Below are 17,658 nucleotides of genomic sequence, written 5' to 3' on the forward strand. Positions count from 1 at the left end.
CGCCAAAAAAGAATGCCAAAAAACTAGGTGTGAAGAACATCCCTGATATTGTCATGCCAACATTTAATAAATATGTTGCAACAGGCGCAGCAAGAAAAAAAAAAGGCAATAATGTATGCCCCCCTCCCATGTATGGACTCAGACTCATAGAATCATAGTACTGTATATACTTGTGAATAAGCCTCGGCTTATACACGAGTCTATTACAAAAAAATGTACCCACTTGAAAAAAAAAAAAAACTTATATACCCACCCTCCGATGTCAGCGCGGCTCCCCGATTTCAGCGCGGCTCACCGGTGTCCCCAATGTCAGCGCGTCCCGTCTTCTTTTTTCTCCGTGGCTCTTCTTCTTTCTTCTTGCTTCTCTTATGGAAGCGGCCATGTTTTCTTCCTGCTATATAAGTTTATTTTTTTTAAGTGCTGTGAGGGCCAGCTGTATACTACAAGGGACAGGCTGTATACTACTAGGGGCAGGCTGTATACTACTAGGGACAGGCTGTATACTAGGGGCAGGCTGTATACTACTAGGGGCTGGCAGGCTGTATACTACATGGGGGCTGGCAGGCTGTATACTACATGGGGGATGGCAGGCTGTATACTACATGGGGGCTGGCAGGCAGTATACTACATGGGGGCAAGCTGGCTGTATACTACATTGGGGCAGGCTGGCTGTATACTACTGGGGGCTGGCTGGCTGTATGTTGCTAGGGGCTGGCTAGCTATATACTACAGGGGGCTGATGGCTGTATGCTACTAGGGGCTGGAAGGCTGTATACTACTGGGAGCTGCCTGACTATATACTACTGGGGGCTTGCTAGCTATATACTGGGGGGGGGGGACTGTGACCAATGCATTTCCCACCCTCGGCTTATACTTGTGTCGTACATATGGAGTTAATGAAGTTTAGTTAATTCTTGACTTTTTTAACCATAGGTCTTCGAAAAAAATCACCATCAGCTTTAAGCTATTTCTTACTCCTGGTAGGGGGTAGTTGTGGATCTGCGCCAAAATTAGTGACTTTTTTGGAGCCTTTTTTACATTTGGATGTTTCACATCTACAATTAAGTAATAACTCAGGGAACACTGCAAAAAACTTGGACTGTAGCAAACTTTGAAGTGAGATTGTTGAAAAATGTTGCAAAAGTGCACAGGGTGCCAAGCTCAAATAAGATGCCTCCTAAAGAGACCACTGTCACATCTTACATACGTTGTCATTTACTGTTGACTGCCTTTGGTGTAGAGTTGTCGGAACACTCTTGTAACGTTCATTGCAGTAAGTGCCTCATGGAAGATGTACGTTCATTTGTGTCTATGTATATTCTCTAGCATGTTTCAGTGTTTTTGCCATCTGTTATATTATTGAAAAACACAATAAATAGATATTTGAAAAGAAAAGAAAACATGATTTCAGTCTCAAACTTTGATCCCGTAATTTTGAGTTCCCTCACATTGTTGAGGTTGTGAAATGTGTCCGACACACAGACCTAGTTTCCTAGAATGAAGTAGGCTGAGTGAAGCCATCCTAAAGCAACATGGCAAAATGTTCAATCTAATTTTAAATGTCAATCACATTTGTGTTATTCCTTTTAGAAGAACCTTATGTATTGTGATGTTGCAGAGGGAATTGAACATGTCAATTTTCTATAATGTATCGCCTATTTTAATATGCTGCATAGCAGACTGTGAAATTGGGTTATTATGTTTGCTAATGGCTATTCAAATGAACACAAAATAATGATGCTCACAAAAAAGCCAGATTTTAATATGCCATAGCGTGATTCATTTTCATCTTCCACTACAAAATGTTCATTTTGATGGATTAATATATTACAGGCCAACATGTTGTGTTATGGGACTGTCAACAAACCTGTTGTCAACGAGAGCAGACACTTGTGGAGATTGTTTTCCCTGCAATAATATTTACAATAGGCACGGATGAGAACAGACAAGTGCTTCTTAAAAGCCCACTGTGAAATGTTCTTCCCAGGTTCTTGACGTTAATGTTTTGGGTTGGCAGATATATTCATTTGAATATGTAATAAATGACTGCCTTTGATTTCCAGGACATCTATGTTTAAGATATACTTATATATGTTAGAAAACTGGAAACAAAGAGAAAAATGTATCACCGCAACATTAGCAATACAAGGCGTGAAAAATATATTCATTACCAAATGGCTCTTTAGTGTTTTGTTGTGCAACTTGAAGAAGAGTGGATCTATCAAGGCTTTTCATGATAGCCAAGAAATACTAAATGAATACAGATCTTTCCAAAGTTATCATTCTACTAGTACAATTAATAGAAACATAAAAACAGAATTCATATTGATGTACCACAACGGTTTAACAGGCTTAAATCTTCACTGGAACTGTTTATTTGGCCAAGGTGTCACAGAATTCATGGAGATCAGGTGTACGAGGATGGTTCAATAAATACCTGTGTTAGAAATGAAGACACCATTTTTTCAAAACATTATTTTTTTATTTTTCAACATAGTCCCCTTTTAGAAAGATACACATCTCCAAACGGTCTAGCCAATTTTTTAACCCCTCCAAAAAAATAGGATTTGTTGGACTCTCCAAAATACGCCTTTGTCCTGGCGATGAATTCCTCGTTTGAACTAATTTTTTTTCCCTTGAGCTATTTCTTCATGATAGGGTACAAGAAAAAGTCGCAGGGAGCCAGATTGGGTGAATACGGGGGGTGCAGCAGGAATTCATAACGTAATTCATACAATTTGGCGGTGACAACTCCGGATGAATGTGCTGGTGCGTTATCTTGGTAAAACAGCACCTTCTTTTTCGCCAAATGAGGCTGTGTGCCATTCCGTCGACACACCTACGGCTTCTGCTACTTTGCACACTTTCTTACGTTGATCAGCGAGTATCATGTCTTGGACTTTTTTAATGATTTCCTTGGTAACCACGCCTGCCGGGCGTCCTCGTGGCTCCTCATCAAAAACGGATGTTCACCCACGTTTAAATTCGTTGAACTGTGGTCATAGATGGCGAAGTGTCCCCATAAACTGCATCCAACTTTGGTTTTATCTCCTCTCATTTTTTCCCATCCAAAAACAAAAAGTGAATTACCAAACCATACTGCTCTTTTTCCATCTTAGCGAAAATCACGAAACACGTCTTACTCAATTGGCTGCCAAATCCAAACTAAACTATCAATCAGTCTGCAATTTGTTTTGCCATCATTTGATAGATGGCAGCACATGATGATAACACCAACTTCCTTCAGGAACGCCCTCTGTCGTCAAACATGGGTACTTATTGAACCGCCCTCTTTGAGAAGATGTTTCCTGTGATTTTATTACTCGAAAACTTAAGTGACTTGTTATTTGATGAGTATTAAAGAAGTGTATCCATACCAATGCCATGAATTTGTAAATGGTGGATGTCTAACCAAATGAGAATTACCAGTCAGCATTTTTGATTCAGCCCTGTCAATGCTTCTCCTAAGAGAACATTACTTTGGAATCATCGGTAGTGCAGGCAGCTTTTGGATGTAGTTGTGCTCCAGTTCCTCTGAAAGTATTAGATTTCTGGTATATTTTGAAGGAAATCTGTAATCAAAATCAAGGATTATAAACCAGAGACACTAGATCCAGGTACCATGACTGTAATAATCTTCTTATATTTGTTATGTATGGCCTCTTTCCGTTTAGAATCAACTTTAAATTATATTGAGCCATAAATGCTATCAGGGCATTGCCTAAGCCCCTCCATGCTGTAGCTACAAAGACTGTTGTAATGTACAGGAGAATGTCTCCCTCTGACCCTGCTTCCTCTGCACTCTCCCCCTTTCTCTACCTACTGTAATATCACACAATGGGAGGGGAAAAGTTCTCCAGGACAGTGTAACAGCCTGTGAAGCTACAGCACAAAAGAGCTCAGGAAATACCGCCCCTAGGCACTTCTGGCTCATTAGCAGAATTTAAAACTTTCATTTTAGATGGAAGTAGGCCATGGATAACAAATATAAGATGATTGCCACATGCTTGTATCTATGAGTAAGTGTCCCTAGTTTATGCATGCTTGATTCTGGTGGTAGATTACCAGTATATATTGTAGATTTTCCATTTGTGGCAATTTATGACCTCATCCTTACCTTGTGCCAACTATTTAATAAAAAAAACAAGGCAGGGTGTGTCTATTTTTCTTGTAGACAGAGAACTGCATTATACATTTTAATAACTTTGCTTCCAATGGTTGATTTTTGTGCCTTTTTGTACAGATACATGTAAGGAAAATAAGAATAAAGAATTGTCATGCATGTACCACCCTCAATTAGTTGCACTTAGGAGCACTTGTGAGTCCTTCTTCTCTATTAGTAGTATTAAGCAGGTGTAAACTACAAAGTTGTCGAGGACAGGATTTTTAACTTTGGGTCCTACTGAACCTTGCCAGACCTGAATATAATGGGGTGCATTAATCCCTATTCTCTATACAAAAGAACAATTGGTGGTTGGCCACTTTTGCCCTATCCTGCGGCATAGAGCGGATAAGTCTTCCTAAACTTTCAACATTTCTAGGTTTTCTAAGTTTTCATGTTAAACATAACATTTTAACATGTTTATAATTAAAAGACAGATGTTTCCATCTATCCACTCTCTATATTTCAAGAAAAGTACTACTAGTTGCAGTTTTCACTGTAGCCTCTTAACTTAAAATTAGACTGCAGGGGTAGTCCTTACAGCATCTAAACTCAGTAGAAAACTCTATTGACAATGGATGATGTCAAAGCTTACACCCCCTATCTGTCCAGAAAATACGTTGAAAACTCTCCTGTAGACAAGTTACAGACTAGTGCTGTAAAGCATATCTCTAAATGCCGTTAGAGAAGCTCAGGCAAGATGGCAGCCCCCATAATTATCTACAGAAAAACTAATTCTCTTTCTTTTTTCTTTCTAGCTTTAAAAACATAGTACCATAAACGTAGCGTAATAGTAAATGTATTTACTACATTCAGTGGAAGCTGAAGTCCTCTCAAAATACTATCAGCAGAAGTTGGTTATCACAGTTGTAAAACATTTATGGTTTTCTTTTTAGATCTTTGGAAGAGTCTGTAAATAATGAATTCCATTGTCTGTGATGTTCGGAACAGCTTACTTGATGCCTGACAAAATAATATGTTTTCTACACAAATGAAAAGAAAACATGGATATTAAGTCAAAGTTGTGACATATCTGATTTTCTGTGTTGAACATTCTATTAATCATTTATATGTTATCTATGTCAATTAATGAAATAATTTATATTTTCATTTACTTTTAGGTGGTACGTGCCCAAGCCCAGCACTTTCTGCGCTGGTGCGCCCTCCGCTACCCACATTGCACCCACCACTGGATATAAAACAGTTCCTACCATTTTCTTTGGATACTGCAGCTGCAATTAACCTCTTTCCGAACCTAACTGCAGTAAGTAGTCCCTAAATATGGGATGTACAATCTTAAATGTTATGTCCTGAAATGTCTTTAGAATCCATTGTAGATTTTGACAAAGCCTCTAAAGATTTCCGAGACATGTTGTTAATTTAAATTGCAAAACACAAAAAGGATGTAAAGGATTCAGACTGTCGCTGGTGAATTTTGTTCCTTAGATAAGAATAATAGTTAACTATTGCTTTTACAGTCTATTAAACAGTCTAATGTATTAGTAAATTGAGATGTCTATGCCGACCATACATGTTGCCTATTGTTTCAGATTCTTTTAGATGTCATTTTGCCTTATATATAGTAAGCCTAAACAGTTTTTAAAGAGACTATCCTGAAATAAACATTTAAGTCCTATCCCAAGCTGTTCATGGTGGTCTGAACCTAGAGTGTAAAACCAGAAGTTGGCTCCATGCTCTCCGGAGTGGCCACAAACAATAACTGCAGGTTTCTCTATCTTTTACTTCTTTTGGCCACAACACAAACCATAGAGTAATCTGCTTCTGGCTCTGTGTTTGTGGCCCAACAGATACTTTATGTAGAGTTGTCTCCTCAGAGTTAGAATTTTGAACAGGGACATAACTTGAGGGAGTGCGAGGGTGAGGTTGCAACTGGGCCTAAGAGTAGTCTAAAAATATACATTTTATTTGTATATTATATTTATATTTGGTATCACCCAGATGCCTTTTTTTGCCAATTTTACCACATTTGGAAATTTTTTACAGCTTCCCAGGTATGGAATAATAAATAACGTCACCGAGAAGTAAAATGTGATACACAGAAAAAAAAAATGAGCAAAAAATGAACAGAAAAACCCTGTGTCCTTACGCAGTTCAAGAGTAGAGGCCCCTTGTATATCATATAGTAATCACAAAAAGAAAAAACATATTAGTGTTCAATATACTTCTGTACTGAAAAAGAGTAATACATATTAGAGATAAGTGGAATCTCTATATTTCATTTCAATAAACTTCACCTTGTTTCTCTTCCCGAGGTCAATAACTAAAGTAGGACAAAAAAACTGAAAGTAATGTTTCTGCTCTAGTGAAGTCAGGCATCTTTTTGATAAATGTATATTGCAAAACTATCATTATTAATAAAATTATTTTTTCAATGTTATGAATCTGAAAAATAGTGCTAAAAACATCCCTCTGATATGTATATTTTTTTTCCACAAATCAATAGCTCTTATAGGAAAACTTTGCCTGCTACTATTACCTATGTCCAGCAGTTTCTTTGCTATCCTCTTGAGCTTAGCCTGCCACAGCACAAGCCTATGATTCTTATCTCCCAGTCTGCTCTAATAATAATCTCCGTAGGGGAATTTATTATACTCTGGCGCATGACACGCCAGTTTTCAGAACCTATTATTACATCCAGAACAGTGCTCATGCAGTGCAATAAAATCTATGAAAGTTCTGACCCTGTGTACTTTTCAGCTATAGTCTGTGTCTGTTTTCCTCCCTTTTTGAAAAAATGGCCTGAGTGTCAGAAATTCTCCAAAAAGTCACAATTCTAGGCCATGACAACGGTGAGAAAACTGTTATACACGGCATGATAAATCCTGTTTATACAATCCTATTTTGCATTTGTTCATGTCTTAATGTAATGTATGTGAATACCTTACTGATTACACAGCACCATGGAGTTAATGGTGCTCTATAAATGAATAAATAAATAAATAAATAAATAATAATAATAACAAAGATATAGGATGGCTTCCACAGATAAAAGAGGCTTTTCCTCAACATTCAAGAGGGAGGGTTATACTTTGTGATTTTGTTTTCTCTGTAGCTAGAAGGAGATCCTTGTGTCTGTGCAGCTCTGTTGATGCGGAAGTCTCCTGCAATAAATAGAGATAGCAGAGGTTCTTCCCTTTTCCCTATGGGACCTAACATTGCAGACTGCAGACTCCTTCTTCACTTCTCTGTATCTCCCTCGCTCTATCCCTGCTCTCTGGACACTATATACACATCAGTTAAGCCGTAAACCCTTAGAAATCATACAACAAAGACTATTGCTAATATTTCACTGCTAGTTTCTTCTGGTACTTCATAATGCTCATCCATGAGTTGAAAGCTGCTAGGCTATGTACATCCAGTAATTTTAGACTATATTTAGTTAAAATCTTATTAGAATTGCGGCTAAAGATCTTCATCAGAGAACATACACTCACCGACCACTTTATTAGGTACACCATGCTAGTAACGGGTTGGACCCCTTTTGCCTTCAGAAAAGCCTCAATTCTTCGTGGCATAGATTCAACAAGGTGCTGGAAGCATTCCTCAGAGATTTTGGTCCATATTGACATGATGGCATCACACAGTTGCCGCAGATTTGTTGGCTGCACATCCATGATGCGAATCTCCCGTTCCACCACATCCCAAATATGCTATTGGATTGAGATCTGGTGACTGTGGAGGCCATTTGAGTACAGTGAACTCATTGTCATGTTCAAGAAACCAGTCTGAGATTATTCCAGCATTATGACATCGTGCATTATCCTGCTGAAAGTAGCCATCAGATGTTGGGTACATTGTGGTCATGAAGGGATGGACATTGTCAGCAACAATATTCAGGTAGGCTGTGGCATTGCAACGATGCTCAATTGGTACCAAGGGGCCCAAAGAGTGCCAAGAAAATATTCCCCCCACCATGACACCACCACCACCAGCCTGAACCGTTGATACAAGGCAGGATGGATCCATGTTTTCATGTTGTTGACGCCAAATTCTGACCCTACCATCCGAATGTCGCAGCAGAAATCGAGACTCATCAGACCATGCAACGTTTTTCCAATCTTCTACTGTCCAATTTCGATGAGCTTGTGCACATTGTAGCCTCAGTTTCCTGTTCTTAGCTGAAAGGAGTGGCACCCGGTGTGGTCTTCTGCTGCTGTAGCCCATCTGCCTCAAAGTTTGACGTACTGTGCATTCAGAGATGCTCTTCTGCCTACCTTGGTTGTAACGGGTGGCGATTTGAGCCTTTCTATCAGCTCGAACCAGTCTTCCCATTCTCCTCTGACCTCTGGCACCAAAAAGGCATTTCCGCCCACAGAACTGCCGCTCACTGGATGTTTTTTCTTTTTCGGACCATTCTCTGTAAACCCTAGAGATGGTTGTGCGTGAAAATCCCAGAAGATCAACAGTTTCTGAAATACTCAGACCAGCCCTTCTGGCGCCAACAACCATGCCACGTTCAAAGGCACTCAAATCACCTTTCTTCCCCATACTGATGCTCCGTTTGAACTGCAGGAGATTGTCTTGACCATGTCTACATGCCTAAATGCACTGAGTTGCCGCCATGTGATTGGCTGATTAGAAATTAAGTGTTAACGAGCAGTTGGACAGGTGTACCTAATAAAGTGGCCGGTGAGTGTAAGTCATCATGTAAAATGAGAGCTGCATGTAATAGACAAAATTCTAGGGCAAAAACAGGATAAGACTTTATCAACATACCTTATTACATTATGAGACCTTATTATACTAACCAGTTATACAAATTTAGTTTTTTGGAAATATAATGGGAGATTTATCACTACCTTTCTTTTAAATGTTAGAACAATAAAGGTCACACATTTTTGCACAGAGACTTATGTGGACACTTTTTTGTGACTTTTCCACATTTGCACCACAACTCGTGGTACACTGATTTGTACAATAAATTTGTTGTATTTATCTTACAAATTTAGTTGTTTAGATTAAAGTTAGATGTATTCACCAACTGGGGCTTTTTAAAAAATCGCAAATGCTAGACAGCACTGACCTTTCTAGCTTCACCACCTTAAAAAATTTCAGTTTAAATTTTTTTTTTTAAAGTTCATTTTAGACAGCAATGTAAAAATGCATAAATAACTTTTTGGATCTAAAATGCTTTATTTAGACAAATGGCCAAAACTGCCAGTTAACTGCCTTTTGTCTGCAATATGCAGACAATATAACCAAAAAAACATATATTACAAAAAAACAACCTCCTCCACACCAGAGATCAATGTTGAAATAACAGGCACAGGTACAATTTAACACAAGGAGAAGCCACCTAAGACAAATTACACTAAGAAACTAGACAAAAAAGGAACTAGACAACTAGAAAACTAGAAAGAGAAAATCTCCCCCCATAGATTTATGTTTCAGTTATTCCCATGAAAAGAAATAGCATTTTAAAAAACCTTGGCGGTCAGTGATAGGCGCCATTTTCATTGTGGAGTCTTTTACCAAGATATAGTGATATAGTTTGATAGGGAATTAACACACATTACCATATTATGTATCATACTGCACAAGCAAATCAAAGTTGAGGGCCAGGCAAGATCATCATTGTCCTTTATACTCTTAGCTTAATTATCTGAAACTACTACATCATTAGAAACATGGAATTAATCGTGTCTAGATTCCACTTGTAAAGCCTTTACTGGAAGTAGTAATTGTGATCCAACACTAAAGCCAGAATGATTAGTGTTCCTTAAAGCTAAAAATTAGGTGAAGATATTTATTGATTTTATCAGTTCTTATCTAATGTCATGATGTGGCTGAGGCTCTCATAAGACATTTACACGAAGTAACCACTCAAGGGATTGGATTTTAGTTAAGATGTGTGCACAATGAATTGAGAAAGTATTTTTACCCTTTCACTTTTTCAGATTGTTGTGTTACAATATTATTCAGAAATAAAAAATAACATTTTTCCCATCATTCTTTACAAGCTGAAAACAATAATTTGATATATTTACTGACATGTACAAATCAAAATACAGAATTGGGTATGCACATCGATTTGTTGTGTTGTGAGTCATCTCTATAGATCTTCTTAAACCCTGTCACCTTTTCATTAGGAATATTTTTAGATATTGTTCCATTCTGCTTATCTTCGATCCTAACAAATCTGTCATTTGGTCATTCTGTCCAAATTACTTAGATTGGTCGGATGGCTAGTTTAATTTCTGATTGTTTCAAATTTCTTCAATTTAAGAAATTGGAGACTTACATCCAGTAGTGGATTATAATATAGGTGTTTTGGGTGGTAATCTGGGGCCCAAGCCTTGTAGGGGGCTCATGGCCACCCAAATCACCCACCAAATTTTATATTCAGAAGGACCTTCACTCATAAAAACCTTGTATATCTGTTCCTGCTCTCAATACACATGTACACAAGAGCCATTTCAGTGACTTTCCAGGTTCTCCAAGACCCTGAAACTGCAGATTGAAATCAGACAGAAGGGGCGCATCGTCTGCTCCCCAAGAAGTTGTATTCTAGTACCATATGTAGGAAGTGATTTCCAGACTATAATACTATTTACTCATACAATCCTAGGGCCCATGGAAGTCCTTATGAACCTCTGCTTTTTATCAGAATCTTTTGTCTTTAAATTCCATACAATCCTGTCTCTAAGCAGTTCCTATTCATGGCTTAGTTTATGCTAATATGAATTTTCAACTTTAAGAGCTTATATAGTCTAGGGCATTATACTCCCAAATCATGTTATCTGGACTAATTCCAATCAAGTTGTAGAAGCATCTCAAATATTATCTAAGGTAAATCTCAAGTGACATAGCAAAGGGTCTAAATGCTTGTGTGTATGATGTCTCCGTTTTACATCATAAAATAAAGCGAAAGGGTCTGAAGATTCCCTGATGGTAAAAAGTATGGAAAATTGTAGAAAAGGGAAGTTGTAAAATGAAAAAAGGGATAGCTATCCTCCACAAAGTCATAGCCGGTGCTAGGGCACATGTGAAAGAATGGCAACTACACAGCAGAGGTAGATCACAATTTTATATAAGTGACTGTAACTGTGATGACTTTTCAGAGTATGTCAATTATTTATTTGATTTAGGAAATACACAAAAATTTTCTTATACCAGTTGAACACGTAGCTTATGGAGCTGTTCAAAAGAGCATAAAAATGTATAACTAGATGCATGGAAAAAATAGCGTTTATGAGAAATGGAAACAAATGACTAGAAATTATGGCAATTATGGCAATGAGTGACGGGGATCAACCTATAATTACAGCAAAGGTATATAAATTCATTACATTGATTTTGTCATTGTATTAGAATACACATATTTATCTTTGATACTTTGTTGTGACATCTCATGTCTTCTGATCTGCACTCTTGATTTGTAGCAGCTACTATGCGGCAGCGTCTTGTCATCATTCCTGTATAATTACAGCCTGTAATTTTGTTTGTCCATAAGTAGAATGACATGTTAGATTAGCTCCTGTAAAATTACATGTTTTGAAGTGATTCTGTTCTCCAATGCACATCTCCTGGACATGTATTTTATATATAGATTCAAAGCAATGTCTTCATAGATAAGTAGTTGTCAATTTACGGAGCGTACAATGATTCCTGTGCATAGTACATATATCATATCGTCATTGAATAAAATGTTACTTTATATTTAGGGTGGTGAAAAATATCTCTGATTTCTTAAAATGTATTTAAAATGCTAAATGTATGTTTACTTCAAAAAAACATTTTGTGATATTCCCAGGCCCCAAATATAATTATATAATTTGACTTAATAAATGTTATTGGAGTATTTTCCAACTTAAAGAGAACTTTTCAAACTAAACATCCATTGGATAATATGTTATAGTGCAGGAGAAACTAAGCACATTGTGATATCCTTTGTTAGGAAAATTTCAGTATTACATTTTGTTTAGTTTTTTAATGCCTAGTAAATAACAGGGTCATCCAGTTTTTCCAGAATCCGAAAAAAACAAACCTAAACAGTGACATAGAAGTTGGCAAATTTGTAGAATAAAAGGTGGCCAGAAATTCCAAGGGATAGGCCCACTACTGTTGGTTCATAGCTTCTAGCACTCTTCATGAAATGGAGGTGTGCAGAAATCGGTGGGTACAAAACTTCCAAAGAAATAATTCAACCTGAAAATAAAAATAAGATAGGGGCATCTGTCCAATATGTCAAGTGGAAAATGTAACTGATGCAATTAATTTTAAAGAAGGGTTCTTTTCCAGAGATTCACAATGTGGCCACTTATTTCCCCTAGTGAACAAGTTTTAATACACCCAAAGGCTGGATTTACTAAAATGTTCCATCCTCTTAGTAAATTTTTTCACAGCTATCGAGCACCAAAATGATACAGCTATAACCGGTGCCGCTCTTCTAGCGTAGGCTGTAGTAAATTCGTTGGTGTGCAGGGTGTAACCGCCAAAAAGTTGCAATTGTGAGGCTGTGTATTTCATACCTTGAATGCCAATTTTATGTTCAGTGCCCCCCACTCCAGTCTACAGCACTTGTGACTAGGATGAGTGTACCCGATAGTTGGGTTCGAGTTCAGCAATCGGGTTCGGCTGCCTCTCCCAGACATATGGGCAAATGATTGGCTAGGGGGACACCTCAAACCCGAACGCCAAATCCAAACATAGGGTCCGCTCATGTGACCAAATTACCTTACATCTTTCTAGCCTTTATATAATTATGTATCTTTGTTTGCTAACAGTTACATAGCTTTAGAGAAAGAGTCTGAAGAGCATATTCACAATGTAATTGAGCATCAGCATCAGCTTGCTACCATGAGCACTTAATGTTTTAGTATTTAAGAAGGATTTTTCATATATATACTATACATAGCCAACCTACCTTTATGGGGTTTTTTTTTTGCAAAAACTATAGAAAACTATTGCTGGAAAATCTTGTTACAGTAAATATTAGTATTCTGATAGCAATCCAGGTTTGATGTAATAAAGTGGGTGTAAAAGATATGACATATCATTATATATTTATCAGTTTATTCGTTCAATATATATTTTTGATAAAAAAATGTATTATTTACTTTGATTTTAGATAATGGAGCAAAAGTAAGAGCAAGTAGCATCTTTTAGCTCAGTGAAAAAAGTTCTCTTTTAAAGTAGCATAAAGGGCTAAATCTCAAGCTCTTAAGATAAGTCGTTGGTGCATGGTGAGTTTTATGTTCTCAGTTAATCTTGACTATGCTAATTTTGGAAGATTTTAGCAGTATAAATAATTACTGAATTACATTGAATCAAATGAATGAGTTCCTGGGGGAATCACTTAGTAGAAAAGAAACACTTCAACTAAGCAAGTCTATTTTCCTAGCTTTGTGCATCTTCATAGGAAAATCAAAATACAGTTTTACTAAGATATTTCTCATTAAGAAATACAAAGAATGTTTGTTTTCTTTTCCAATTGAAATTGATGGACAACTTAAGGAACCGGACTCCAGTGGTACTGACCGGCCTAAGTAAAGTCCGAGTTTTGGTTAAATGAAGAAGCACTACTACACATGTTCTAACCTAACTAACCAGCATAATTGCTAACTAGCATAACTACTGATATATCGGGATAGACATGTAAAATGTTTATTATATACAATTGCATGTATACTTCCTTTTTTTTAGTTCCAATAAAATATTTCTTTTTAAAAAAAAAAAAAAAGAAATATTTACTTTGCTTTGTGCCTCATTTTGATAAATTTATTAACAGTTGGGTTCTGTGGGCTTTTGGAAAGGAACATTTTGTAAATTGTAATGAAGGTAATATTGCAAGCTTGTGCAAGCTAATGGTTGTGTGCAAGAGCCCTTATTCTGCACCAGATTTATAAAAGTGTCTAATGCTGGATGATAAATCTTTCCTAGTATAAGACTGTCTAGTAGTACTCTGCACCTCCTATTAGATGGCTTACTTTATGCCAAAAAGTTAGGACACATTTCTGTCCAGTTAGCACTATTTCTGGTGCACTGACCTTTTTGGAGCAAGGTCATGCTCCCTTTTCTAAGGCCACGCCCTCTTTGTTGAGCTAGTTGAAGAAGAGCCAGAAAACTGTCTAAAACCTTTCATAAATAAGGTACACACAGTTTTTTAGTGCAAACTATGATAGAATTCTGTCCTGGACAGATTAATAAATCTCCCCCATTATTTTATTACTTATTTGTTGAATAGCCTCATCCTTTCAGCTGTGAGGTCAGTGATTGGCTGCAATTTTAACTTTTTTTCAATTCAATATTGTTGCTGCTCAGTAACTAAAAACATTATTCATTGCCTGCCTATGCCCTAATTCTTTATCATCTATGACAACCATTATAAAGGACATGTCATGATTGTTTAATTAGAAACCAAAATATTCTTAAGAGGTCCACCCGACCCCTATTTACATATGGACCCCTCTGCCCATTGTGACCTCTGGTGAAGCTCTCTGGTTATGTTAATTTAGCCCCCGGCTGCAATCAGCTGTGAGGTATCTGTAATAAAGCTTTATTGATAATTCTTGTTCCAATGACAGCACAAAACATTAAAAATCCAATTGTTACAGGGACAAACAAAAAAAAATTTTGTCTGGAGTTTCAATTATGAAATATACTTAAATTCAGCAAACCTAAAGAACCCATCTTGTACATAACCTGTGGATGGTCCATACTGGAAATACCCATTGCTGAAGCTGCAGAAAAAATTACTCTTTTTGTACCACTTGGACTGGGGATGCACAGGACCAATGATAAGATAACCTGGTTAAAATATAAATGTTATGTTAACAAAAATAAGGGAAGAATGGATTAACTAATGAGCCAGGTGATATTATTGGTCTGTGCTGGACATGAGTGTCTTAAACATTGAATCAGTGACATTACAGAGGACATTTGATGATATTGACTTCCACTTATGTAGCGATAGGATTTCATAATAATTCTATTATGCCTTGTATGAGAAAATAATTCCACTCATTTGAAGACTATTGTATCCACCACTATCCTGGTTTGGTAATAGTTTTACTGAAAATGGAGTATTATCTTATCTTATTTTCTTTTTTTACATGTACTGGCTTTGATTCAAATAATCTGAATGCTTGTCGGTCACGTGCGTCTCTAAGCCCTGGACTGTTGCCCATTTTTCAATTTAATCTCTCCACTGAGATGAAAATCTCCATTTAGCATTTGTTATCTTAAATGTGCATGATAATATAGGATTAGAGGAGAGCATATTCTTTTGCAGTATTGAGATAAGGAAAGTTAGATCTCGTAAAATGCTGTGATGAAAATTTTGCAGTATGGACGGGAACCAGTCTAAATGATTTTCACAGATTCTGCACTGTTGCTTTTATAATAATAGACATTTTCTTGTTTATTTGGTGGTTTTTAAAATATGGCTTCCCTAACTTTTTTCCTGAAATTGTTTATAATTAAAGGTGAACTAAAATATTTGTTGGTTTATAGATGTGTTAGGAATCAATTTTCAGGCATTGAAGTAAATTCAAATAATTTTTGCTTTGCTTCATACAAATCATTTAAAAGCGTGACTGCACACTGCTGTCATTCATCCCAGATGGATTCAAACCCAAACCAAATTCTTTAAAAAATTTAGCAATGCCTCAGCAAAGCAAGTCTTGGAAGATTAGCTAATCTCTATATATACTAAGAGTCTGGAGACTTATCTGTAATATCTTTGTCAGCATCGTCTATGGTCCGGGGTCTGCGACTGAGGAGACTCTGATTTTATCTCTGTATTTTATTGATCCGTTGCTTGCGTGAACAAGGACTTGGAAGCTTCTGTCTGTTTGGAGTTTATTACACCACACCCTTTTCCTCTGCCGCTCTGGTCCAGCAACAGTTAAGAGTTTTGACTGAAAAAGCTCTGTGCCAGTTATCTAGGGGAGAGCCTCTGGTTTCCTATAAGTGTTTTGTTCACCATCTTGAACTGTATTTTGATCTTGGCTCCTATTTAGACTACTATTCTGCAATTTGTTACTTCTTTGCTATCTCTGTCGTGACTCAACTCTTCGATTCTCTCCCGTTTGTACTGTATGTCTTGTTGTGTTAGCAAATTTTGGCATTGGGAGGGACTGTTGTCCAGTTACTGGCCACCATACAGTTTGGATTGAGTAAGTAGGCAGGGCCTTTTGGGGTGCTTAACTTTTAGGCTCGCTGTCTTTGTTGTCTCCCCTGAACCTAATCCACAAATTCACGTTGTATAAGAGAAAAAACAACAGTAAAACAAGATGGCACCTAGTACTGTAGATTGGCCCTGAAGAATAAATTTGGATGAAAGAACAGGTGCTATTTCAAAAAGGACTGACCAAACACAATTCATGTAAACTCAAATTATCACCTTCTGCACATTACCATTTGCTGGTGACCCTTGATGCTACCAAAGGTGCAATGTAGAAAGGAGATTTCTAAAACATCAGTAGCATAGGAGTTCTGCCATCTAATAATGTTTAAATAACGTATTGAGTCTCCAAGATCAAAACTTTAATTTAGAAAGCAAGTGACATGTTTTGACAATATACTGGTGTCTTCATCAGCCAAAGAAAATGTAGAGGATGTCTCTTAACCAGTTGTGGCCTATTTCGCCATCATTGACAGCAATATTTTATTTATTGTCTTCCTTCATTACACATTGTACATTGTACAGTATTCTACATCCGAACCAATAGCTAGCATCCTAAGAAATTATACATACTTCTTATTTCCTTCTGCATTCATCTCCTCCCCACGTAAAGTTCTTGATGTAAGATTCTCCCTTGTGACCATACAATTATAGTAATATCTATCACTGCAGAAAGGTGTTTATTAGAGATGAGCGAACACTAAAATGCTCGGGTACTCGTTATTCGAGACGAACTTTTCCCGATGCTCGAGTGCTCGTCTCGAATAACGAACCCCATTGAAGTCAATGGGAGACTCGAGCATTTTTCAAGGGGACCAAGGCTCTGCACAGGGAAGCTTGGCCAAACACCTGGGAACCTCAGAAAAGGATGGAAACACCACGGAAATGGACAGGAAACAGCAGGGGCAGCATGCATGGATGCCTCTGAGGCTGCATAATCGCACCATTATGCCAAAATTATGGGCAACAGCATGGCCATGACAGAGTGACAGAATGAAGCTAGATAGCATCTAAAACATCCAATAATTGACCCTGACACTATAGGGGACGGCATGCAGAGGCAGCGGCAGCAGGCTAGAGAGTGTCATGGCGACATACCCTAAATGGACTCAGGCTTCAAACCAATGGGTGGCAGAGAGGAACCAAAGGAGGTGAGCAAGAAGCGCTCAAATAATATCGGTACATGATAAAAGTTTGCCAGTATATTTTGTGGATTACACAGCAGGGTGGCGACAAAGTTAACATGGAAGCCATGAAAACAACCCAAAATTCTGCCTGACACAGCTCGTTTGATAAGGGGACCATGTATGGAGGCAGTGAACTAGTAGTAGATTAAAGGTGCTGCAGT

The 17,658-nt window shown here is 37.5% G+C and overlaps 1 protein-coding gene across 2 annotated transcripts in view; it reads left to right on the forward strand.

Moving 5' to 3' along the window:
• Nucleotides 1-17,658, forward strand: part of ZNF385D (zinc finger protein 385D) — a 215,337-nt gene that overhangs the window by 42,197 nt on the left and 155,482 nt on the right. For both annotated transcript variants that reach the window (XM_072153637.1, XM_072153638.1), the window contains exon 2: nucleotides 5,284-5,426. In XM_072153637.1, the coding sequence (XP_072009738.1) occupies nucleotides 5,284-5,426 (143 nt within the window). The remainder of the gene's footprint in view (nucleotides 1-5,283; nucleotides 5,427-17,658) is intronic.

This window comes from Engystomops pustulosus, chromosome 5, assembly GCF_040894005.1.
Source record: "Engystomops pustulosus chromosome 5, aEngPut4.maternal, whole genome shotgun sequence".
Lineage (NCBI taxonomy): Eukaryota > Metazoa > Chordata > Amphibia > Anura > Leptodactylidae > Engystomops > Engystomops pustulosus.